The 24,983-nt window shown below is 50.3% G+C and overlaps 1 protein-coding gene across 1 annotated transcript in view; it reads left to right on the top strand.

The window, feature by feature from the left end:
• The first annotated feature begins 1,204 nt into the window (after nucleotides 1-1,204).
• The window catches only part of ERN2 (endoplasmic reticulum to nucleus signaling 2), a 37,810-nt gene continuing 14,031 nt past the window's right edge, over nucleotides 1,205-24,983 (top strand). The window contains exons 1-13 of the mRNA XM_084817889.1: nucleotides 1,205-1,348; nucleotides 3,161-3,253; nucleotides 9,150-9,220; nucleotides 10,535-10,650; nucleotides 12,736-12,910; nucleotides 13,708-14,278; nucleotides 15,506-15,623; nucleotides 15,918-15,951; nucleotides 20,461-20,533; nucleotides 21,887-21,959; nucleotides 22,363-22,485; nucleotides 23,493-23,594; nucleotides 24,416-24,674. Of these exons, the coding sequence (XP_084674015.1) occupies nucleotides 1,205-1,348; nucleotides 3,161-3,253; nucleotides 9,150-9,220; nucleotides 10,535-10,650; nucleotides 12,736-12,910; nucleotides 13,708-14,278; nucleotides 15,506-15,623; nucleotides 15,918-15,951; nucleotides 20,461-20,533; nucleotides 21,887-21,959; nucleotides 22,363-22,485; nucleotides 23,493-23,594; nucleotides 24,416-24,674 (1,952 nt within the window). The remainder of the gene's footprint in view (nucleotides 1,349-3,160; nucleotides 3,254-9,149; nucleotides 9,221-10,534; nucleotides 10,651-12,735; nucleotides 12,911-13,707; nucleotides 14,279-15,505; nucleotides 15,624-15,917; nucleotides 15,952-20,460; nucleotides 20,534-21,886; nucleotides 21,960-22,362; nucleotides 22,486-23,492; nucleotides 23,595-24,415; nucleotides 24,675-24,983) is intronic.

The raw sequence follows: 24,983 nt of genomic DNA, 5'->3' as shown, positions 1-24,983 counted from the left end.
CTGGTGCCCTCCAGGTGTTTTGGATGGCAACTCCCATCAGTCCCAGCCAGCATGGGCAATTGTCAGGAATTATGGGAGTTGTAGTCCAAAACATCAGGAGGGTACCAGGCCCTGTACACCTACCCTACAGCTTAAAATATCCTAGAACTGAGGGTGAATATGGGGTTGGGGGATATATGTCACGAGGCCAATTTTCTCTTCCCCATGTCATCCTATTCAGCAGGAGTAGGCCAACCAGGCTTGCAAGATCTATCTTGTTTTTTACCAGGACATACACCTCAAATGAAAACAAATTCCTAGGCTCAGAATTCTTTTGAGTACCAGAACTGAACAGACTTCACTGTCCTCCCACAAAAAAATCTACTTCTGGACCAGTAGCATAATTCAGGGCAGGAGAGGAGTCGTTTTGTTGCTGCTATAGTTCAACAGTTGGGAGTTGGAAATCCTTGCCAATTGACTGCAAATACCCCCTCCCGCACTGAGTCTCACTCAGGTCTGGACTGAGATGAGCAGCTTTCTGCTTACTTAACCTTAGCTCTGAGTAGTCAGACTAGAGGCCGATTATGCTATAGTACTGGACTGCTGAGGTTCCTAAGCTAGCCCCAGAGTACAACACTATGCATGTTCTAGGGAGGGAATTTCCCAATTGTTTAACGTGCCCCCCATTTATTCCTCATAGGCCCCCAAGACTGTAGGGTCTTATTCCTGAACATTCGCTTCGAGCTTCATGGAATTCAGGAAACAGAATTGTTGCATGAACTGAAAGACGTGTAACTCTTCCGTTTGGTTGGTAGTTCTTTAATGGTGTGCATTTTCAAACATTCATCAGTTCTCCACTCGATGCAGAAGATGAAGAAATCTGAGGCACATGAGAGTCTTAGAATTGGAGACTACTGGACAGAGCCCTTGCCACCACCTTTCAGGAGCTAAATGTTTGGCAGACTCTTTAGTTTGGACCAAATCAATCAAGATGCTCTGCATTCTGCAATTTCTCAAATTACTTTGCCAACATCAAGTCCTACGGGTGTTGGCTTGGTTAATAATCCAATCAAGCACAGTAGCAAAGCTGATACTATCTTTGAATCTTGGATGTAGGGAGTGAACTGGCTGTAACAATGTTATTTTTTAAATGCTACTATAAAAGTACTTTACTCATCCTTGTAGAGGAAATATTGCATAGCACTTTTCCCCGTTTTTCCCCCAAATGTCCAATTTTTCCAGTAACTCGGTGTGGGAACCTGTTGATTTCTGTACATCTCTACCAGTAACTGACCTTAATATTGATGGGGCTGTCTGCCATTTACCGTATTCCTTCTATCCAGGCTCCATTGAAGCAAGGTTGTCAGCCGTAGGATTTTGTTTCTTGGTGCTGCAGTTCAGTTCAAAGCCCACCTCTCAGGTTTTCTGAATTCCTTTTATCTCTTTGGTACCCCATCTGTGTTGCACAGTGAGGCTGAGCCAGACTTTGCTTGATTAGAAGACGACTGCTGTGAGCATTTCCAAATATTATGGAACTGATGCAAGAATGTCATCTGCCTTCTGCGAATATGTATTCCTTACTGTTCTGTTTCCATTAACGTGACTTTACCGGGTGTGTCCATGTAATTGCAAACGGTGCTAGGTACTCCTGGAGGGCAGGATGTGGAAAGGTGTGTGCTACTTCTGTATTGTCACAAGCACCTTCCTTGCCTCTTTTCCCCACAAGGAGGGCTGTATGGAGTGATACTCTAGGCTGCTTGCTCTTCTGGAGTTCTCCTTTACTTTGCTGTCTAGAGAAAAAACAGGTCCCCTCTCTCTGGTGCTCTGGGAAGTGCTGAGAGAGGAATGTTCACCTGAACAAATGGTTTGGGAGGAGGGTTGCAGACTTCTTGTCAAAGCCAGTTGCGGGGAGCCTTACCTCCCACTCACTCTGCAAAACGGGAAGAAATGTCAAAACGCTCTCAGGGGTTGTTCCACTGAAGGAACTGGGTAAAAGTAACAAGGAGTTTAAGTGAGTTTGATGTGTATATATTCCAGTTTCCAAATAGTTTGTTTATATGTGGGCACTGTAACATCCTCTGTAAAAGGTAGAGAAGAGAATTCTGGAATAGTCTTGCATGATGTGCTATTGCGGGGCAGAAAGGTGTGGAACAAATTGTGAACAGCACAAAAGTAAAATGCACCAGAGAGCTGAAAGCTGCTTTATGTGTCTGAATGCAGCCATTGAAGCTCAAGAGCTGTAGACTCTTGGGTCAGTGATATAAAGATAGCCTGTGGAGGGAAGGTTTTGCTGGAACATGGCTCAAAAAAAGTAAGGTTAAGAGTTTTCTCTCTCTGCAGCCATGACATGAGCTAGACTGATTTCTCTCCAGCATAAGCACTGAACCAGCTTAAACGCTTTCCAAAAGCCATTCTGTTCAGAGTAGGTGATGTGCTTGCAACTCCTAGGCTGGAAGAGAAGGTGCTGTTAATTTCCAAAATGCACAGCTGAGGCAGGGCTTGCTTGCAATGGTATGCAGGTGCAGATAACATGGTTGAGAACAGCTTCCCTTCTATAAGGGAGCTGCTGTTGTGCTGACTCCTTGGGTTGCTTTTCTGCCTTATGTGTGATGGACATTACTGCAGTGGGTGGGGGCACCTCTGTGTAGGATGGGACAATAACTTCGAGGTGCCAGCAGAGTTGTGTGTTCCCTTGTTAGGAGCTAGCCACAAATTCTTAGTTCAAACCTTCCTCAAGGCTCAATAATATTTGGACATTTCCTCAGTGCCACCAATTAATTCCTGAGGGCCCAGAGTTTTTTCCTAGCTCAGCCATGAGAACATCTCAACTAGGCACATATGCAATGGGGTTTGAGTTATTTCCTCCCACCCCGAATGTACTCCCAGAACCTCTGTTTAATGCCAAGGCAAAGCCCTGGGGGGAAAACCCCACAGTGAGTGCCTCTGGGCATATGCAGAGTGCCTTTTCCTTAACCTAGCAAATTCCTCCCTCCCACCACCCCCAAAAGATATGTGAGGTTTTAGGGCATGATTTCATGGTGAGAAGGGGTAAATCTTGCAGGCAGGATTGAGTTTGATTCTGGCCTTTGGGAATTTAAAATGCACCTCCACCCAGTCATGAATTGGTATTATTTCTTTGCTCCTGAGGACAAATCTTAAAAGTTTTGCTTATCAATTTTAGTTGAGAGGAACTGGAGTCTTCCTCCTTCAGGTACTGACCTTCATAACAAGTGGCTTTTTAAATGAGCTGCGTGCTCCTGGCAACAGCGTGCAGGTACATCCTTTTCAGGCCATGTCAGATGCCTTTCACCCGTAGGACCCTTCTGCTGAATACATGTTGATAGCAGCGTGACTGACCCCTGTCTGTAGCCTGTGAGGATATCAGTGGCACTTTGGCAAAGGATGGCTCTTAACCCAGCCATGTGTAGTGGAACACTCTGTGGCTGTCCTCAAAGGTCTTGCTCCTTCCTGAGTGGCTCCTGTTAACATTTTAGGGACCCTGTTGTGCATTCTAACTCTGGGATTGTAGGTATCTTTTCTTATTGGAGACTTCTGAGATTAGAAGTGAAGATTTCTGGAAAGCAGGATACTGAACACCTGTGCTGCTCATGGTTTTTCGAATGGTTATAACAGCCCATCCTGTATCCTTGGAAGAGGGTCTGAACCTTCTGTAGCATTTCTTTAGCATGCTGCTCTTTATTGGGATTCTTCTAACTATCTGTGCAAGAGTGTGACTGTATCATGAATGCGGAAGGTTGTGCTGGATGCTCCCAGTAGAGCGAACTACCTCACGGGTGGCTTTTCATTTCCTGCCTACCAGCTGCCTTGGATACCATCCTCCTGACTGAAATATCAGTCAGTATAATTTGCCTCTGCTTCTTTCTGACTGAAATATCTTCTCCATGATTGTAGGCCCCTTCCTACCCTACTATTCTATGATTGTCTCTGTAGCTTCTGTTCATCCCAAAGACCTCCCTGATTCAGGATTAGATCCAGACTTGGGCATATTTGAAGTAGATCCATTAAAATCAATGGGACAAGATAGTCACGGCTAACTTAAATCGCAGTGACTTCATTGGGTCTGCTAAGTATGACTAAGTCTGGATCCAACCCATAGTGTTTACAGAGGGGTGTATCTTCAGATCATGCCTGGGTATTTAATAATCTTGAGGCAGCCTTGTACAGAAACATCTACTTCTCTGTACCCTCTTGAAGTAACCTTTGCTGCAAGAGAGGCATCTTTTCCTAATGGGAGGCTTGTCATTTCCTAATGGGAGGCTTGGGGAGCATAGTAGGACAAAGTTTCTGCAGTCACACAGCTTTGTGTGTTTCTCCCTAACCATTTTTTAAAATGGAAAACCAGCCTTGGGAGCTGCCACCAGGAGCAGAGGAATGGTGAGGACGGGCAGAGTCATCCTGCAGCCCTCAGTTTTCTAGTCCCTGAGGCTGTTTTCCACTTTATTTTTAAAGATGGGTAAAAGAAGCAAACCCACAACAGTGCGTGCAATGTGTCCCTTGGGCTCAGCATCCAGCCGCAAAGTGGACGATATGCCCATTCGAGGGAGGAAACATCCCATGTGCCTAGAAATGCTGTGCTGATGGTTAAGGACTTGGATCAGGGATGCTCTGACTTGGATTCCTGCATTGCGCAGGGGGTTGGACTCGATGGCCTTGTAAGCCCCTTCCAACCCTACTATTCTGTGATTTTATGACTGACACTGCAACTAGCGGGAATATTTTCCCAGTCTAATCTTGTTCCCACTGACTTAGAATCAAAGAATACTAGGGTTTGAAGGGGCCTATAAGACTATCGAGTCCAACCCCCTGCTCAATGCAGGAATCCAGGTCAAAGCATCCCTGACAGATGGCTGTCCAGCCTCGTCTTGAATGCCTCCAGTGTGAGAGAGCCCACCACCTCCCTAGGTAACTGGTTCCATTGTCGTATTGCTCTAACAGGAAGTTTCTCCTGATGTTCAGCCGGAATCTGGCTTCCTGTCACTTGAGCCCAGTATTTCGTGTCCTGCACTCTGGGATGATCGAGAAGAGATGCTGGCCTTCCTCTCTGTGACAACCTTTCAAATACTTGAAGAGCGCCATCCTATCTCCCCTCAGCCTTCTCGAGGCTAAACAAGCCCAGTACTTTCAGTCTCTCCTTATAGGGCTTTGTTTCCAGTCCTCTGATCATCTTTGTTGCCTTCCTCTGAACCCTCTCCAGCTTGTCTGCATCCTTCTTAAAATGTGGTGCGCAGAACTGGACACAGTACTCCAGATGAGGCCTAACCAGTGCTGAGTAGAGGGGAAGTAGTACTTCCTGGGATTTGGAAGCTATGCCTCTATTAATGCAGCCCAAAATAGCATGTGCCTTTCTTGCAGCCACATCCCATTGTTGGCTCATATTCAGCTTGTGATCTACAACAATTCCAAGATCCTTCCCGCTTGTAGTATTGTTGAGTCACGTATCCCCCATCTTGTAACTGTGCCTTTGGTTTCTTTTTCCTAGGTGCAGAACTTGGCATTCATCCCTATTAAATGTCATTCTGTTGTTTTCTGCCCAGTGCTCCAGTCTATCCAGATCACTTTGAATTTTGTTTCTGTCTTCCAAAGTATTAGCTATCCTGCCCAATTTTGTGTCATCTGCAGATTTGATGAGCATTCCCTGCACCTCCTCCTCCAAGTCATTAATACAAATGTTGAAGAGCACTGGGCCCAGGACTGAGCCCTGCAGTACCCCACTCGTTACCTCTCCCGAGTTGGAGAAGGTCCCATTGATAAGCACTCTTTGAGTCAGATTGTGTAGCCAACTTTGGATCCACCAGATCGTTGTTTCATCTAGCCCACTTTGAGCTAGTTTGCTCATCAGGATATCATGGGGCACTTTTGTCGAAAGCTTTGCTGAAGTCGAGGTATATTATGTCTACAACATTCCCCCAATCCACAAGGAAGGTTACTTGATCAAAAAATGAGATCAGGTTCGTCTGGCAGGACTTGTTCTTGACAAACCCATGTTGGCTTCGAGTAATCACTGTGTTGTTTTCAAGGTGCTTACAGATGGTTTGATTGATGTCAGACTGACTGGTCTGTAGTTCCCAGGTTCCTCCTTTTTGTCCTTTTTGAAGATAGGGACATTAGCCCTCCTCCAGTCATCTGGCACTTCCCCCGTCTTCCATGATTTCTCAAAGATAATAGGCAGCGGTTCTGAGAGTTCTTCTGCCAGTTCCTTTATGACTCTAGGATGCAGTTCATCTGGCCCTGGAGATTTGAACTCATTCAAAGTAATTAGATGTTCCTTGACCATCTGCCTATCGATCTCAAGCTGCAATCCTGCCCCTTCAGCCTGTACTTCGCTTTTGCCAGGGGGTTCATAGACCCTCTTTCAGGAGAAGACTGAGCTGAAGTAGGATCATAGAATCATAGAATAGTATGGTTGGAAGGGGCCTACAAGGCCGTCGAGTCCAACCCTCTGCTCAATGCAGGAATCCAAGTCAGAGCATCCCTGACAGATGGCTGTCCAGCCTCGTCTTGAATGCCTCCAGTGTGGGAGAGCCCACCACCTCCCTAGGTAACTGGTTCCATTGTCGTATTGCTCTAACAGTCGGGAAGTTTCTCCTGATGTTCAGCCGGAATCTGGCTTCCTGTCACTTGAACCCATTATTCCGTGTCCTGCTCTCTGGGATGATCGAGAAGAGATCCTGGCCTTCCTCGCTGTGCAACCTTTCAAGGACTTGAAGAGTGCTATCATCTCTCCCCCCAGTCTTCTCTTCTCAAGGCTAAACATGCCCAGTTCTTTCAGTATCTCCTCATAGGGCTTTGTTTCCAGTCCCCTGATCATCTTTTGATCAGGAATTGAGCACTTCTGCCTTTTTGTTGTCATTTATTATCATTTTGCCATCCTTATTTAATAGCTGAATCCCCATTTCTTTCCTCTGTCTTACTATGCATGTATCCGAAGAAAGCCTTTTTTGTTGCTTTTAGCTTCCTTCGCTAACCTTGGGTCGTTCTCAGCTTTAGCCTTCCTGACGCCATCCCTCCAATTCTGTGCTACCTGCCTGTACTCTTGCTTCCATTTCCTAGATGTGACCTTCTTTGTTTTCAGGTCATCTTGTGAAGACACATTGGCTTCTTCTGTTTTCCACCTTTGTTTCTTGTTGGAATTGTTTGTAATTGTGCCTTGAGAATTTCCTCTCTTTTTTTTTAAACTCCCACCCATCTTGGACTCCTTTTCTCATTAGAGTCGCTCGCTGTGGAACCTTGCTTATCATTGGTCTGATTAAAATTGGCTTTCCTAAAATCCAGGGTACGTGTTTGGTTACACTTGGCTTTTGCTTCCTTTAGAACCAAGAAATAAAGTATAACATGGTCACTTTGCCCCAGAGTTCCAGTAACTGCTACTTTATCCATAAGTCATCTCTTTTGGTTAGGATCAAGTCAAGGATAGCCAATCCTCTAGTTCCTTCCTCCACTTTCTGTAGGAAACACAAGTTAGGAATTTCTTTGAGGGGCCATGTTTTGCAGAATTTGTCTCCCAACTAATATCAGGGAAATTGATGTCCCCCATCATGCTTCCTTGAAACATTGGCAATTTGCTTTTCAAAAGTTTCATCCACGTCTTCTCCTTGATTGGGTGGCTGGTAGTAGACTCCAACCACCAAGTTCCTTTTATTCTTTGCTCCATTTATTTTAACCCAGATGCTCTCGATGGGGTTACCAAGCTCCTCCTCCTGTATTTCTGTGCAGGCAGGCAGAGAGAGAGAGAAGATATAGTGCAACTCCACCTCCCTTTCTGTTCCTTCTGTTCTTTCTGAACAAGTTCTGTCCTTCAGTTGCTGTATTCCTGTCATGGGAATCATCCCACCAAGTTTCAGTTAACATCTATCAAGTCATAATTTCCCTCATAATTAAGTCATAATTAAGAGTTAAAGTTTGTTCTGTTTGTTTCCCATACTCTGGGCATATATACATAGACCTCGAAGACCACGTGCTTTATAGTCTGGCTTTTCTCCTACATGTTTTTGAAGACTATTATTGGGTGCTATTAGAGCTGTTGTTGTGTCTGTTGCGGTGCATGAGCCTCCCTCCATTGTTACCCCAACTTTACGTCTCCCTCCCCTGTAGGATTCACTTTAAAGCCCTCCTGATGAAGTTCTTCATGCTGTGGCCAAACACATCCTTGCTAGTCTTTGCGAAGTGCAACCCATCCCTTTCCAACAGTCCATCATCTAGGAAGTATAGCCCATGGTCCCAGAATCCAGATCTCTCGCATCAGCATCACCTTCGTAGCCAGTCATTCACCCTGATTATTTTTCTTTCCCTTTCTATCCCTCTTGTAATTACTTGAAGAATGGATGAGAAAACTATTTGGGCCCAAATTTCTTGAGTTTCCTTCCCAAAGCTTCAAAGTCTGACGTGATTTCTTCGTAGCTCCGCTTGGCGGTATCATTTGTTCCCACATGGATGAGAAGAAAGGGATACCTGTCAGTGTGCTTTATGACTGTAGGCAACCCTTCAGTCACATCTCTAATCTGTCCCCCTGGGAGACAGCATATCTGGTGAGTCCATGGGTCTTTGCGACATACTTGGGTTTCAATCCCACACAGCAAGGAGTCTCCCACTACTACTACTCTTTTCTTGTTGTTGTAGGCCTTGGTTTCATCGCCTCTGCTTGCCTGACCTTCAGCTTCTTGCTCACTCTCATTCAGGTTCCCCTGTGATTCTTCCTAATTATTCCTCTGCAGACTGTCCACCAGTCTCGTCCTCAAGTACCTGGAAATGGTTCTGTAGTTCCACTGCTTCCACTGGTGCAGAGTAGCTCCTAGTTCTTCTGCTCCTGTCACCCTTTTCCAAGGAGTCTCCTCTACTGCCTTTTTCCTCGCCTCAGCATTTTCCTCTTCTGCCTCAGCTTGCTGCTGCTCTTCTAGCTTCTGTACTTCGCTTTGCTGCTGTAGTTCCACCGTTCTGTCCAAGAACTCTTCATCTTCTCTTATTCCATGGAGGGTCGACACTCGCCGCTCCGGTCCTCTTACTTTTTCTTCCAACAGCGTGATCAACTTGCACTTGTTGCATGTGTAGGCCATGTTGATCTCAGGCAAGAAAACAAACATTGTACAGACCTGGCAGGTCACCACCACTGGAGTCTTGTCCTTCCATAGCCTCTTTTCCCTTTATGTTTCTAGCTTTCTGATTGTACTGTGAAAGCCCGTGGTTTGTCCTCTATTCACTGGAAGTTAACAGCAGAGTCCCACAGGTATGGAAGTGTGTGATACAAGAACAAGCCAGTGTAGTGTAGTGGTGAGAGTGACGGACTGGGAGCCGGGAGATCCGGGTTCTAGTCCCCACTTGGCCATGGAAGCTCACTGGGTGACTTTGGGCCAGTCACAGACTCTCAGCCCAACCTACCTCACAGGGTTGTTGTTGTGAGGATACAACGGTGAGGAGGAGGATAATGTAAGCCGCCTTGAGTTCCTTGCGAGAGGGAGAAAGGCGGGGTATAAATGCAATAAATAAATAAATAAATGTTAGGGACTTCTCCCTTGACCTCCCCTGCTGAACTCCTCTGCCAAACTCCTGTTTGCTCTCCCTATTTGTGCGCTCTGATCGCTCGCTCTCTGGGAGCTTGTTTGCTTGCATAGCTCCTAGACCAGCTGGGGAAGCTTCCTCTGCTCTGCTCAGCTATGAGTCAGGAAACAGACTGAAACTCCCTGCTCACACAGCTGCTGAGTAATTAGGCCACGCCCCTTCAATTCAATTGGAGCTCTCAGGAGCACATGGTGAGCACATGGAAACTGAGAATGGAAAGCCTGTGGGCTTATTCCAGCCCACTCACTGCTTTGCCTTTATCTCCTCTTCCACAGCAACTCCCCTGCCAAGCTCCCGTTTGCTCTCCCTGTTTGCTTGCTCGCTCTGTGGGAGATTGCTTGCTTGTATAACCCCTAGACCAGCTGGATCAGCTTCCTCTGCTCTGCTCAGCTAGGAGACAGGAAACAGGACTTGGTTTTTTTCTTAGTGTTAGTGGGTCCAAGGCCAAAGAACTAGGGTTACTTTTGCAATATATCTCCTCCATCCAAGTGCCATATTCCGATAGTATTCTAACTTGCAGCCAAGGGTTGGACACCCCCCCCCTCCCAATATACATGCTGGCTGGTTGGTGTTGCAGGATCACCTTTCACCACTAGTTCCTACTCTACTCCACCTCCAACTTAATCTCTTTGAAGGACGGTGCGCTAGGCTGTGGCTGTTCAATATGTGAGAGACGCCTTCCCAGCTCCATCATGCCCACAGAGTCTCTCCCATGTGCATAACTGCAGTTTGCCATGCAAACAGGGCATCCAGGATTAAAGCACTGATAGCCTCTGAAAGCAGCTGGACAGGTTGTGGTTGGCACACCAGGTTGTGGTTGGCACACCATTTAATGCTGATACGGATGTTTTCAGGGGCTGGGATCCTGGTGTTCAGTTTCAGGAAATCTTTTACTTCACCCAGTATCCCTTCTTGTATGAACAGTTGCTCCATGCCAGTGTAAGTTCCTGACAAATGCCTGTGTTCTCTGAATCTTTGGCAGAGTTCTTGTGTGGCCAGAGGCCAGGCAGGTGGTGCATGTATCCAAACAGTTTCTGTACTTCTTCTGCAGAGCAACAGTTCTGGGGCCAGTTTTGGAGGAGGAAGGGAAAAGGCAGAGTAAGCACGTAGTCTTAGACTTGCACGGCTGGAATATTTTTAACTGTAACCTTGTCGAGTTATTTTACCTTCCTTGTTCTATTCTGTAAGGTCAATCAGTCTTGTCAATTAAACTTTGATAATGAACTCCTTTGTCTTGAGTTGTTTCTCAGATGCCACCTGCTGTGGATGGTGTTGCACTTTCTGCTTCGTGGGGGAGGATGGGTTCGATGTCGTATCTCATTTTGACAGTCCCAGAATCAGAAGTGAAAGAGCCAAGCAATCACTGGGAGGGGCTTTGCCCTGGATAATTTTGTTTTTCGGTTTTGTCAGATCTCAGTGTTGGGAAAACCACTGAATTTGAAGTTGGGAAACAATTTTCCCAGGGGCACGTTAGCTAGTGATTGGGGGGGGGGGCTTCTCTTGCAGCATCTGTTTGAGCTTGCAGCATCGTAGTCTGAATGGCTAAAGCTGGGCTGGGCAAGGGTAGATAGATGGGCAGAAGGTTGGACTAGATGGCCTTTTGGTTCCTTCTCACACAGGTTCTGTGGCCCCAAACTCCCATTGCTATACCTAAAATTTGTGTGTCCAAATCCTCTTTGATGATGCTTCTATGTTTTACGAAGTCCTTAATATTGTGATTTTGCCTTGAATTGTTGCCCTGAAAGGTAATCCAGGCAGGTGCTTTTCTCTTTGTGCCACTTGAATAAAACCAGTATGACTGACTGCAGCATATGTAAGCTATGGCAGGGTTAAATAGGTGATTCTTAACCGGGGCAGTATGCCCCCCACCCCAGGGTGGTGATCTCCAGATTTGGAGGGCATTTGGGACTACAGGCAGCCCCTTCTCCCCTTGAGCAGTGGCTTCTGGCAGCCAGCAGAGGACAGCTGTATACTGCTCACCTTGTCTTGAGGATAAAACCCCAGGTCCTTAAAGCGGCACACAGCAAAGAGGAATTAAGCAGGAATGTCTTCTCCCTGCTTAGGGCAAAATCAACAAAAATCATCCCATCTATTTACAATGAGATGAAGCATGTGTAATGAATTACCAGAGAGAAAACAGAGGGGCAATGTAATGGTAACCAAAACAAGGGAGGAACTGGTTCTCCAAAAAGTGCCAAATAAACTGAACATTAAAGAGTCAGGATGCATATGTCTGAGATCTGTGTGCCAAAGCATATGTCATAAATACACGTATCTCAGAATAAAGTTGCATGGTCTGGAGTGCTGCTATTATATCCTAATTTTTTCCTTGAGGCTTGGGGGGCATTCAGTGATGACAATGTATATTGCAGGGGGGGGGGGAGTTTAAAGATTAAGAGCCCCTGGATGAATGAAATTATACAATAAGTCTGTCATGTTATCTGTAGTAACCATACAGAAGTGTTCAGTTTCTCTGTAATAGCGTGATTCCCCTTCCCTTACATTCCTCAAGACGACCCTCAGAGGCCAGCAGCTGAATTGGCTGCATAAGAACCCTGCTGGATCAGACCAAAGGTGGCCCAAAATGGCCACCCAGATGCCTCCAGGAAGCTCACAGGCAGCAAGGCGTGAAGATAATGATGGCTCTTTGGCCACTAGTCCTGATGGCTCTATGCTGCCTCCAGCATCAGAGGCAGGGAGCCTCTGTACACTCCTTGCTGGGGAACATGGGCGGGAGGAGGCTGTTGCATTTGTGTCTTGCTTGTGGTTTCCCTGTTGACAGCTGGTTGGCTACTGTGTGAACAGAATGCTGGACTGGAGGGACCCTGGGTCTGATCCAGCATGACTGGATGGCCCTCTGCCCCCACAGCATCTGGTTCTGCGGGGGCTGAGTGCCTCTGTCCATTTAGCTTTATGGCTAATGGGCATTGTTAGAGCTCTCCTCCTTCCTGAATTCAGCTATCAATGTGTAAGCCTTTTAGAAGGGCCCTACTGGAACACAGCAAGTATCCATCCAGCCCAGCAGTGCCTGAGACACAGCAATAGCCTTGTCCATGCTTGCTCCCCTGCAAAAGCCAGAGTGTAAGAGGAGAGTAAAAGGGCCGGGGTCTTCACTGCCCTCTCCCTAGCACTTCCTCCTCCCCCCCTCCCTCAGTCTCACTGCCGCATACCCCACCCCCCCAGCCAAGCGATGTTCAGCCTCTGGCCAGGCTTATGAATTTCAAGGACTTTCCTCTAGTGGGAAGCTTGACATTGTCGGAGCTCTTGCCCCTCCCTGTGGCACCATCCACTTCCCCCTCTTAGCACACCCAGCTGTGCTAGCTAACTATGGCTTGTTAACCGTGATGACCAACTCACAGTTCACAAGCCAACAACAAACCATGGGCTCTCTTCATGGGTTGTTCTTGGTTAACAAACCATTAATTGTCGACCTTGAGTAGGGGTTGTGTGAACCCAGTCAACATATGTGGTGGTGTTTATATGCAAATCTGCAAGTTCCTCAATGGGCAAAATAGCAGTACGGAGGGAATGCGAGGCAGCTATCTGGACGGGCCTCCCTCCTACACCCAGTAACCAGGGCATGAGTCCCATTGACCTCAATGGCACTTGCCACTGAGTAGACAGAGGACTGTGGTGTTAATTTCACATTGCGGACCCTCTGGGGCAGCTGACGTGCAACACAAGAACCCGTCCAACTTGTTTCCATAGCTGCACAGAGGTATGTGGGGTAGATCCTGCCAGCAAGATCTGCGGGCAGGCGGTGGTTAGTAGACCGAGCCTCGCGCAAAAGGGGCGTGGACGCCATCTGCCTGCGGACACCTCCTTGGAAGGTTCCCCCCCACAAAAGATGCCTGTTCAGCGGCATTGAAAAGCCAGCGGAGGACTGAGTCTCAGCTATTTAAAGGCGCCTGTCTCTCGGAATAACTCACCCGGGAAAGGCTTTTTGCACATGCTCAGTGGTGCTTCACACGGGCTGCAGCAGAGGGCCCCTCCGCGGTCGGTCGCGCTCCCCACCCGCCCCTTTTCTGCCTAGCGTCCGCCCAAGTTGACTGCCTTCCTCCTCGCGGGAAGCAGGCTCCGGGAAACAGAGTCCGCGCCCGGCCGTAACTGGCGTGCTGGGCGAGGGGCTCTCTTACCCCACCGGCCCCTCTAAAGTGACCGTGCGCCGAAGCGCCTGCGCCGTCCGCGCGCAGGGGTCGGCTGCAGATCCCCCGGGAGAGCTGCCGGCCGGCCCAGGAGGTGGCATGGGTCGAGAAGATGCGACACGATCGAAGGGCCTCTGAGCGTGTGCAGGGTGCACTCTTGTCGCGGGGGAGCAGATCCGGACAGGTCCTTTGCGAAAAAGACGTGCTGGGGGCGGGGGGGCGTCCGAGGGGGCCGGGGCGAGCTCGGCGAGGGGCAGTCCCCGCCGGGCGGCGTTCCGGCAGGGCAGGGCAGGGAGCCGGATCTGGGGCGGAGGCCCCGCCAGGCGGGCCCGGGCGTCGCCAGTCCGGCCCCTCCCTCCTCGCACTGGCCCGGCTGGAGCGGAGCCTGCGGCGCCGGTCATGCGGAGCTCTCGGCTGGGCTAGCGGCGTCGACGGGCGTCCCCGGCAGCGGGGCAGCATGCCGGAGCGCCGCGCCGCGGCCAGCCATGGGCGACGTCGAGGACAAGCCCCGGCGGGGCGCCCGCCCGGCCCGAGCGCGGCCGCCGCGCTGGCTGCTGCTCGGGGCGCTGCTGCTGGCGCAGGTGAGCCGCGGAGGGCGGCGCGGGGGGGCCCGGGCGGCGAGCCCTCGGCGGCCGGCCGGGCGCTGCGAGGGCGGAGGGGCCGCCGCCGCGGCCCGCCGCTTCCCCGGGGCCAGCGGGCCGCGCTGCCGCCGAGCTGCGCGCTGTTTGCCAAGGGGGAGCGGCGCAGGCGCACGCTCGGCGCAGTCCCCGCGCCCAGGCACGTCGCCGGGTGCGGCCGGCGCTCCTCCGCGCGAGGCTCGGGGCAGCGCCGCGGAAGTCGCCGCGGGGCGCGCGTCGGCGGAGCGCAGGTCGCCCAGCCAGGCCTGGGGGCGGGGGAGGCCCGGCCCGGCCCATGGACGGCGGCCCGCCGCCGCGGAAGCTGCTCCGTGGCGGCGGCGCTGCGGGGCCTCAGACGAGCGCCCGGCCCGCCAGAGACGCCGGCTGGGCCCCGGGCAGGCCGCGCCCCGCCCCGCCCGGAGCGAGCTTCGCTGGCGCGGGCAGCCAGGGCGGCCCCACGACGGGGCTGCTGCGGGGAAAGAGGCAGGTTCGGGGGCTCCAAGGTTTGCGGGAGGACAGCAAAGGTTCGGGGCGGAAATGAGACCTCTCCGCCGCCCGGTCCCCCGCAGAACCCTAGCCGCATGAGGGCCGAGCATGCCCAGCAGCCACAGAATGCGGAAGCGGAATGGAATGGAGTATCCTGGAAGAAGGCCTGGCTGGCTGGAGCCCGAGCAGGAGCCCCCACTGCGGCATTTTGTTGCAGCTCCCACTCACGTGCTCTGCCTCTTCTCCTCATGACAGTTGCTGTCCAGCAGATTAAGAGCTGGAGCGGGGTTCAAATCCAACACAATCTGGGCTCAGTGAGGACCAACCAGACCAGGGGGGGGGGGGAATTAAACATGTGGCCGCCTATTGGGGGGTCTACTTTTTATACTGACTGGATCATAAGGGGGGAGGAGAGAAACCCACCAACCCTCTTCCCCGGACTTATTTCACCGCATGGGCAGTTAGGAGCCTTTCCCCACTGCCTAGTTCCATACGGGAAGGCGGGGGGGGGGGATAGCCATAGGAGAGGAGGCAGTTGTGCTTGTGGCTTGGCCTGATTTGGGCAGCCTGGTCCTTGGGGCTGCCAGGGTGGCCGGCCTGCCCCACGATAGCTGCCGAGGCCTGACGACTCTTCTGATCTTTCTGTCTCTGTGGCTCTACCCCTAACTCCTCCATGCCGGACTTCTCCCCTGCCCACCTTCCCAGTGCCTTGCTGGCAGCCCAGCGACTGCTCCAGACATGCTGGTCTTTGTGTCTACCCTGGATGGGAACCTCCATGCAGTGAGCAAGACAACAGGTGACATCGAGTGGATCCTGAAGGATGGTGAGCACAAGGGGGCTGGGGCAGATTTCTTTCCTTGTGAAGGAGAGCTGCGTTGGGCTCCTCGTCAGTCTGAGCTGAGGTGGGGGGCACCCTGGGGCAGCTTCCCGTCCCTCACCAAGGGCCACAATCCCAGCGTCAGAGACTTGCCGCATCTCCTTGGCGTCTCAATGACTGTGGGGTGCTATGCAGCAGCCCGACATTTTTTCTGGGACTTTCTTCTTGGGTGCCACACATGGGGGTGTCCAGGGAGGCTGCTGACTGGCTCTCTGGCTGCACCCCCCTCTCCCCTTTCAGGTCCGGCGCTGCAGGTTCCGACTTACAGGGCAGAGTGAGTGTCGCCCCCGGTGGAATGGCAGCAAAGGTTTGGCTCCAGCAAAGGGAGGGGAGCGAGCCAGGGGCAGGAAGGGGGTGCTCGGGCAATGGTCTCCTCAAGCCAGGCTGGCTGGGGTGATGCTACGCCTCCCCCTGGGGTGGAGTGGCTGGCTTCCCTTCCCGCAAGGGGTCTGGCGAGGCCCGAGCCAGCAGAGGGGTCACGACAGCCCCAAACACACCAGCTCTGTGCCTGCCAGCTGAGCTGGGGGACCTCAGGCCCACGGCCACATCTGGCCCTCCTGCGGTCCCAATCTGGCCTTCCAGGGCTGCCCAGATGGCCACGCCCCTTCCCCTGCCCCACCCCTTTCCCCAGCTTTGGTGCAGCCCCCCTCCCCTTCTAAAAGGCTGAGCGGCCTCTCCGTAGGCTGAGTGACTGGCAGGAAGAGCTTCAAGCTACAACAGGCTGGTATCTTGAGTATTTTTGGTACCACCCCTTTTGCCACTGGAACGTGGCCCCTGAGAGCTGAAAGAGTTCAACATTCCCACCTTAAAGGAAGCCAGACTCTGTAAGTCGCACCATTTCCCCTGTTTCCACGATGCAGTTCTACTGTAGCGCACCTGGGATGTTGCAGGAGAGAGCAGAACAACAGGAGGGCTTGGAAATGGCTCTTGGGTGGCCAGGAAGAACTGGAGGGCAGTGACAGCCCATGGTGGGGGGCGGAGGCAAGCAGCAAAGGCCCCTTCCTGGACATGGGGAGCCAAGACTTGGGGAAAGTGAAAAATGGTTATAAGGATCAGCTCCATGAGGTCTAGGAGAGTGTTTCTAAGAAATGAATTCCGACTCCTCTCAGTGCTAAATACGCACCAGATGCCCAGTGCAGGATGGGATGGAGGTGGAGGGATCAGAGGGTCGTTCTTTGCTGTAGGAGGGGGGCAGGGGGAAAATCTGTTGCATTGTGATTCTGAGAGTGGAAAAGCACCCATTTTAGTCCAAAATACTTAAGTCATAAGCTACAAAGGTTTGACTATCTGCGCATCTTACAAAAGTAAGTAGTTGATATCACAGCTCCAGAAATGTAGTGGTATGTCTGGGGTTCTTTTTGTGGTGGGGGGGGGCTTACTGTGGAAAGGAGTCTGCATAATCTAGGGATGTACGAAAGTCACTTACCTTTCCGCGGATTATGTTGATGGTGGGGGGGGAGGCGTTCTGTCCCTCCCCCCGGAATCCTCTGCGGGGGGGGAAGCGATCCGTTCCTCCCCCCCAGAATCCTCCACAGCCGGCTGTGCTCTGCGGCAGCTCTGCGGAGCAGCCGGCCAAGCCCAGGCTAGAGCCGTCCGCAGCCGGATTTCTGGCTGCGGAGGGCTCTGGGTTAAAAACAAAAAACAAAACCCCGTACGCAAATGGCCGCCGCCATTTGCGTTCCTTATTTTTGGCCGCCTTAGTCTACGTAAATATTTACGTAGACTATGACGGCGAAAATAAAGGGGAACGCAAATAGCGGAGCGGGCGCTATTTGTGTCCCTTTCTGATTCACCGTTTTAGCCTACGTAAATATTTACGTAGGCTAAAACGGCGAATCAAAAAGGGACGCAAATAGCGCCTGCTACGCTATTTGCGTTCCCCTTTATTTTTGCCATCATAGTCTACGTAAATATTTACGTAGACTAAGATGGCCAAAAATAAGGAACACAAATTGTGGCGGCCGTAGCCACTGCCATTTGCGTAAGCGGTTTTTTTTGTTTTGTTTTGTTTTTTTACCCAGCCATGATAGGCTACGTAAATATTTACATAGCCTATCACATCTTGTTAAAAAAAAAAAAAAAAACATGACAAGACTGCAAATGGCGGTGGCGGCAGCCGGTCAGAAGACCAGCCGCTGCCACAGCCGCTGCCGCCCGGAACATCCACCCCAGGTAAGTCTTGTCCCGGGGGGGATCCGCGGGGGGGTGGCAGGCCGTTCCACCACGGAGTTCAGGGGGCCGAATGCACTGGCATTCGGCCTCACCAAGATCCGTGGCGGAATTCTCTGACATCCCTAGCATAATCCCAGCAATTACCAGACAGGGAGCCATGAAACCCCGTTGCAGCAGATTGCTAGTGGGTGATGTCATTAACAGGCACAAGCTGGAAACACCGAACTTTGTTTCATCAAGACGTTGTGTATGTCGTAACAAACGGGTATGTGAAGCCATTAAAAAAAAATTCCAATTGGTGTTGCAATGAACAGTATCACTGGCAACAGGAAAATCCTTGATATTTTTAAACATCTTGGGCACTTTCAGCTGTTGAAAAAAGAGGGACTGAATTAACGTTTGCATCACTTGATGAGCAGAGGGCCACCTCAGAAGCAATGAAATTATAACCACAGTTAATAACAGGAGTTGCCTGGGATGTGATGCCTATGTCAACACTGCTATTGGAAAGAGAGCTCTCCATGACACAGATGGCATCTGTTTTCAAAATGTTGCGTGGGAACCCTGAGAAGAAGAAACAGTTAACATTTTACCAAAGCCCTCAATAGCAAAAGGGAAGAGAAGGCCTCTCCCAGCTTCTGGCTGGAATTGGAACGAGTCGGGAATAAACCAATGGTGCTTCCACACAGAGGGCTCCTAGCACTACCACTCAAAAGACATCGTGCACCTGTTCTGTGTTTTTACTTCAGTAGATTTATTGTGGAAAGAGAAAAGATAGAAGAAGTGGTAGGAAAGCACAGGAGTGTTACAAACGGAAGATGATGACATCTGAATATCTGTGATGTTCATGAATGATGCAGGGTGATTCACAATAAAAGTGTTGTCTGGAAGCATCACTGATCTATCAACAAGTAGATTTGTACCACTTGATGATGGCAAAAGATCTGCGATTCTAGCTACTTATGAAGATTTCATTGTGCTTGAGACTATGTGGATGTTGTCACTGGCATTTCAGACAGAGAGAGCTCCAATCTGGGCAGGCTGGAATTCCAGAGTTCTAGCAGATAACCTTCTCCAGCAGAAAACCAGGTATTTCCCAGAAATCAACAGTACCCAACATGGTTACAGGTTGTGTCAGAAACCATTAAAAGATCCCACAAAATAGCTGAGGAGTGCCAGCAGAGGCACATTATTATATGATTTGGCTATTATGAAACTTGCACTTATAATCAAAGCAGATGAAATTCCTAAGTTTGACAAGTTGTTCCTAATGCTTAGTAGTTTTCACATCTGCCTGGCATATATCAGAGCTGGACAGGACACTTACTTTATCAGTGAAATCACTGAGACAGAAGAGCCACCATTAGCTGCGGTGACCAGCAGTATGCAATTTCTGGAGCAGAAATTAGGCAACCTTCCGATTTCATTGGCACACTAAGGAATTGTAACTTCGTTTCCAGTGAAAGTGGAAATCTGATGATTACATAATTCTCACTCTCAAGGTATTGCATGGAACCCTAAAAGAAATGACTTCTGTTTTCCATACTGTGCATTGAAGTATACAATGCAGTGAAGAGATTTCCTCTGAATGTACCCACGAAGAGCCAGATTTCCAAGAGATTTATCATCTTTCAGTGTTATGTACCTCACCAAGTAACATTGTCACAGCGTACAAAGCCATAGATGGGTTGATTGCTCTTCTGAGAAACATTTACTCTTAAGTGATGAAGTAAATGTTTGGATGGAAATAGGCTGGCAGTCAAAGAAGAATTTGAGGCACACAGGTGTGAGAGAGCCAGCAGATACATTGGGCTCACCCCTGTGCATTGCTCCGCAGCAGCCCTTTCAAGGGAGGGCAAGGAATGCGCGTGGGCTGCTCTGTCCTCACGAGGGCCGCAGGGCCAGCGTACGAGGAGGAAACGGGCTTAGGTTGGGCTTTTCTGGGGGTTGCATGTTGATTGTTTCAGCATTTTCATAACAAATAAATAACTACAGAAGTATTATTGTAGCAAAAAAAAAATACTTTGACTTTATTGTTAAAATAGTTCATAATTTCAGAACCGATGTACATAGTTCATAATGAAGTATACTGGAAATTGTTATGACATGGATCATAGCAAATGGTCTGATTTGGGATCTTTCCCACATAAAGCAGTCAGACAGGATATTCTAGGATACAGGAAGGTGGCCTCTACTAAATGGTACCAGGTGCAGCCATGTACCTTATGACATGATTAGGGGGCCCTTTTGGGAGGGGTGAGAAAGGGGGCATGCCCCAACAGAGTCAGTCAGATTGATGGTCTGGAGTGATATACACTCCTCCCCAACAGATGCTGCTTGTTTCAGCCATGTCCTGTATGATGTAATGACTGGCCCTGAAAAGGAGCTTTGGGGCTCTGCCACCCCCTAAAAGCCCCAGCAGTTACACATAAGACTGGCAGTTTTGAGATGCTACAACTTTTGTCAGATGTTCCCATAGTCAAACCTTTTGTTACATATGATGTAAGTATTTTGACACGGGCTCTTGGGCCTTCTTGCTCACAGAGGCCTTGGCTGGAATCTTGCACAGAGCACCCCCTCAGACACTTCCTTTCTCTCGTCCTCTCTGCAGGCCAGCATTTCTTCCAGACCCAAATGATGGCAGCTTGTATGTCATGGGGGGCAAGCACAAAGAGGGTCTGATGGTGAGTGGTCTGGGGGAGGAAGCTTTGTGGGCTCTGGGAGAGGCTGGGTCTCCAGCCCAGGGTGCGACTGACTACCGTGCTCCTTAGGGGAGACTGAGCTCCATGGGCTGGCTTCCTCAGACAGAATTCCTCCACGGAGGACCCAGGGCCCTGATGTGGTGAGACACAAATGGCTGGGACACTGCATTAAAAAAGGCCTTCAGTCCTCAGGGGTGGAATTCTGCAACCTGGATAAATTAGGCCCCTTTGAAAATGTGTCTCCATACCTTCGTTGTGCACGGTTGATTCTGCCATGGGGAGAATCATAGAATAGTAGGGTTGGAAGGGGCCTACAAGGGAGGACTGGGTGCTCTTCAGAACTCTGAGTGGGGTGAGAGGGATAGAGGGCTGGACATGCTGGGGAGATCCAGATCCCCTTTGGAGCTCAAGGTGGCACTGCTGTGCAGCTCCTGTTCATTCCAAGAGGGCCGTGCAGAAGACAGGATGGATGGCATTTGTATGACAGTCCAAAACAGAGCTGAACAAGGAGTTGAAATGTTTGCATCCCTGCGCTCCAGAATAAACTTTGGGCTACCCAATATCACATGTCTCCATGACTGGAGGAACTGCCCAAGATCTGCAAGAGCTCCCAATGTTTCCCAAGCTTTGTTCGGGGCCTGCACACCCCAGTTCTTTATTTGTAAGCATCTGGGGCCTCACACAATAAAGAGCAATGCACACCACCACCCTGAATTTGGCTAGAGAGAATTCTTGTAGTTCTTGAAATGTGGTGCTATGTGATACAGGGTAACCCAAAGTGAAGGGGTGAAGGGAAATATGAATCACAGTTCCTTTTAAAATCTTCCCATTGAGCTCTGTGTCTAACTTTCATGTGAGTAAGGAAGTGAGAAGTATTGACCAACATCAGTCTTGTACACCTCACAAGTCCTGAATATTGATTGACTGATTGATTGCATTTATACCCCGCCTTTTTTCCTCTTGCAAGGAACCGAAGGTGGCTTACATTATCCTCTTTCTCTCCATTTTATCCTCACAACAACAACCCTGTGAGGTGGGTTGGGCTGAGAGTCTGTGACTGGCCCAAAGTCACCCAGTGAGCTTCCATGGCTGAGTGGGGACTAGAACCCGGATCTCCCAGCTCCTAGTCCAACACTCTTGCCACTGCACCACGCTGGCTCTCCAGAATATGCACTCTAGAGCCCTGCCCAGAATCTTCACAGGGTCTCTTCTGCAGACAAATGGACACAGGGGAGGGTGGACAGGGGGAGGAAGGGGGCACAAGGGTAGAAGGTTTGACAGCCTGAACTGGTATGAACCCCTGCCTGCCTGCCTGCCTGCCTTCCTTCCTTTCAGAAGCTGCCTTTCACCATCCCAGAGCTGGTGCAGTCTTCTCCTTGCCGAAGCTCCGATGGCATTATCTACACGGGTACAAGATGGGGAATATGTGTGGAGGGGGCGGGGAGCTGTGGGGCCAAGGAGATGGCTTTGGAGCAGCGACAATCAGCTTCAGAATGGCAGAGCAAAAATGTCAAGCCAGGGCTATTGTGGCTTGGTCTTGAGGCAATTTGCATGTGAAGTTATGAGTGCCCCTAAGGATGTGCAGAGTGCCTTCCCCTCACCATTGAGCACCTGCAGAGATTAAGAGGGGCAAAGTTTTCAGGTTGGAAGGAGATTTGAGCCCCAGAGCCTCATTCCTTACTTTAGAAATTAAGCACTGAAGGATTGAGGCCTTGTGAGGCCCATTGTGCAATGGGGATGGGGAGAGAGGTGATGCCTCAGGCAGGAGAGATGCCAGGGTCAGAGAGTGAAAAGTCCCCTCCATTTCCCAGGGAAAAAGGAGGACACGTGGTTTGTTGTGGATCCGGCGTCAGGGCAGAAGCAGACGACACTGTCAACCAAGGCTTCGGATGGGTTGTGCCCAACAACTCCATTGCTGTACATCGGACGCACCCGTAAGTCACAGTTCCCTGTTCTCCCTTTGGGGCTTGAGGCCTCATTTGGCCAGGATGGAGCTGCCAAGCAAGCCTGGTGCTTGCTGATGAGAAGAGCACCGTTGCGCTCCCCTCACCTTCCCAGCAGGATTTACCCCAAACGACTTCTATAGGAACATCATTAGTGCCTTGTCAGAACAGGCCAAGGAAGGTCCATCTAGTCTCAGCAGCCTGTTTCTGACAGCAGCCAGCTGCTATGAAGCCCAAAAGCTGGGGAAGAGCTTCCCCCTGTTGTCTGTCCACAGTGCCTGGTAGTCAAAGGTAGGCTGCCTCTGAACATGGAGGTATTACACGATGAGTAATGCCTTCAGCAGAGCAATCTTCTATGAACAGGCTGTGTTGCCATGGATAGCTGCTGCCCACCCCTGGAGTTCTGGGGCAGGGCAGGGGGCTTACACAGTGCTCTGTGTAGTCGGAGCGAAAGAATTCCAAATGATACGCCTTCAGAGCCAAATTCTGTGAATTAGAGAACAAGTGCAAATCAATTTCTACAGAGATGCTTATTTTGAATAGTTTGTTCTTCAACTGTAGCGGGAGGGAATCGGAGCTTCTGGATCTCAGCACTTGCTTTCAAGGTTATCTTCTGTATAACCTTGTCCCTTAGGGTGCCAATTTCCATGCCAGATACCCAGTTCTGGCACAGTCAGAACTGAAGAGCAGGCAAAGATCACCTCTGGCCCCTGCTCCAGCTGGACTGGCCCCTCCCCGCACAGGTACAGGACCACCAGCTGCCTGGCGGGACGGACCCTTATGAGATGCGACTTCTAATGGTGGCTTTTGTTAATGTACTGTTGTCTTGCTTGGAAGGATTTTTTATCCTGAAAGGCACGGTATACACAAATAAAAATCAGGCAGATGCAGAATAAACATGAGCCCTGAATGTACCTTGCTCCTTGGGAGGTGTGTGAGTCTGTGTCCTGTGTTGGCTGTAACAGACTTCTGTGACCACTCTCACCCTCTGCCTGCAGAGTATGTCATCACCATGTATGACACCAAATCCCGTGAGCTGCGCTGGAATGCCACTTTCCTGGACTACTCTGCCCCGTTTCACGATCAGAGCGACAACTACAGTGAGTAATTGGGGAACGGGGGGGCGAGGGCTGACCAGGCCTGGCAACGTGATAGCAGCTGGGCTTCGAAGGAGATGAGGGCATTGTTTCCAGGTGCCCACCTGGTGCTGGCACAGAGCCTGCAATCATGGTGGGGGGCAACAATCCAAAGGGGAAGGTTTAGGCTTTGCCCCTGACCCTGGAGGACCCACCCACCAAGAGTGACTGAAGCCAGGGCAACATAGTAGATGTTTTAAAGACAAAGTGTCTTGTGGCATCTTGAAGAATAACAGGTGGATTGTAGCATTCACTTTTGTGGGATAAACTCTATTGCATCAGGTGCATTGTCCTCAGTTGGCAGTTGTGCTATTAAAATTAGGTGGTGGTGTTATCACCAGTTACTGCCGCTAATAAGCACTAAAGCCCTAAAAAAGGATTTAGGCCTTTATTGCTTATCTTAAGCGTTGCACAGAATTGTCATGGATATATTTTTTGCAGTTTGGCCTCTGTATGTAGATATTTTAGTCTCTGCAAAAAAACCCAAACCAGAACTTCCTATTGCCAAGCTGTTGGTATTGTTGCTATATTCAGTGTACCCTGCCAAACTGAATTAACACCCTGAGTAGTTTACTCATTTATCAACACTTTGTCAGACACATGAAATGTAAGACTTTGGGCCTTTATTATCCACCTCTGTGCAGTAGCTCTTTGCTTGGTCTATCTAGCAGCGCAGGTTTAGCAACGCTGCTGCCAAGCATTTTCCTTTTGATCTGGCAGGGTCAGCCTTCAATCATATTGCACAGGTATGCCACTCACGGTCTTTCCTCGGCCCCTCTGCACAGAAATGGCCCACTTTGCCTCGAGTGGAGACGGGCTGCTGGTGACAGTGGGCGTGGAGAGTGGAGAGGTGCTCTGGATGCAGGACTATGGCTCCCCCGTGGTTGGCGTCTACACCTGGCGCCAGGACAGCTTGCGACGGGCACCCCATCTCAACATCGCCGAGGAGAGCCTGCGCTACCTCATCCTGCGCTCCCAGGACATCCGTCTCATCAACTGGAGCTACCCGTCCACAAAGGACTTCATGACCAAGGCTCGGCTGCTGTGGGTATTGTCTGGGGGGGGAGAGGGGGGGGGGCTCCAGGTGGCAAAATGGAAGCTCCAGTGAGGAGGGGCCATAGGCATGCCGAGTTCCGTTTGCAGGTGTGCCTGTCTCTTTAAGCACCAGGCAGCACCTCAAAGAGCAGACTGACAGGGAGGGCTGCAGAGGAGGATGGTGCTGCAGAGACCACGGGGAGGTGCCGGCCCCGCAGGGCTGGCGATGGGAAGCAGGATGTGGGACAAGGAGCTGTGTGGGATTCTCAAAGCTGCAGCAGGCACAGACCATCCATTTCTGAGCTGTTTACTGCAACA

The sequence above is a fragment of the Heloderma suspectum genome, chromosome 12, assembly GCF_057233095.1.
Source record: "Heloderma suspectum isolate Gila_16-S chromosome 12, 16-S_ref, whole genome shotgun sequence".
Taxonomy (NCBI): Eukaryota; Metazoa; Chordata; class Lepidosauria; order Squamata; family Helodermatidae; genus Heloderma; species Heloderma suspectum.
The sequence above is the reverse complement of the archived record's forward strand: the minus strand, read 5'-3'. Positions and strand labels throughout refer to the sequence as shown.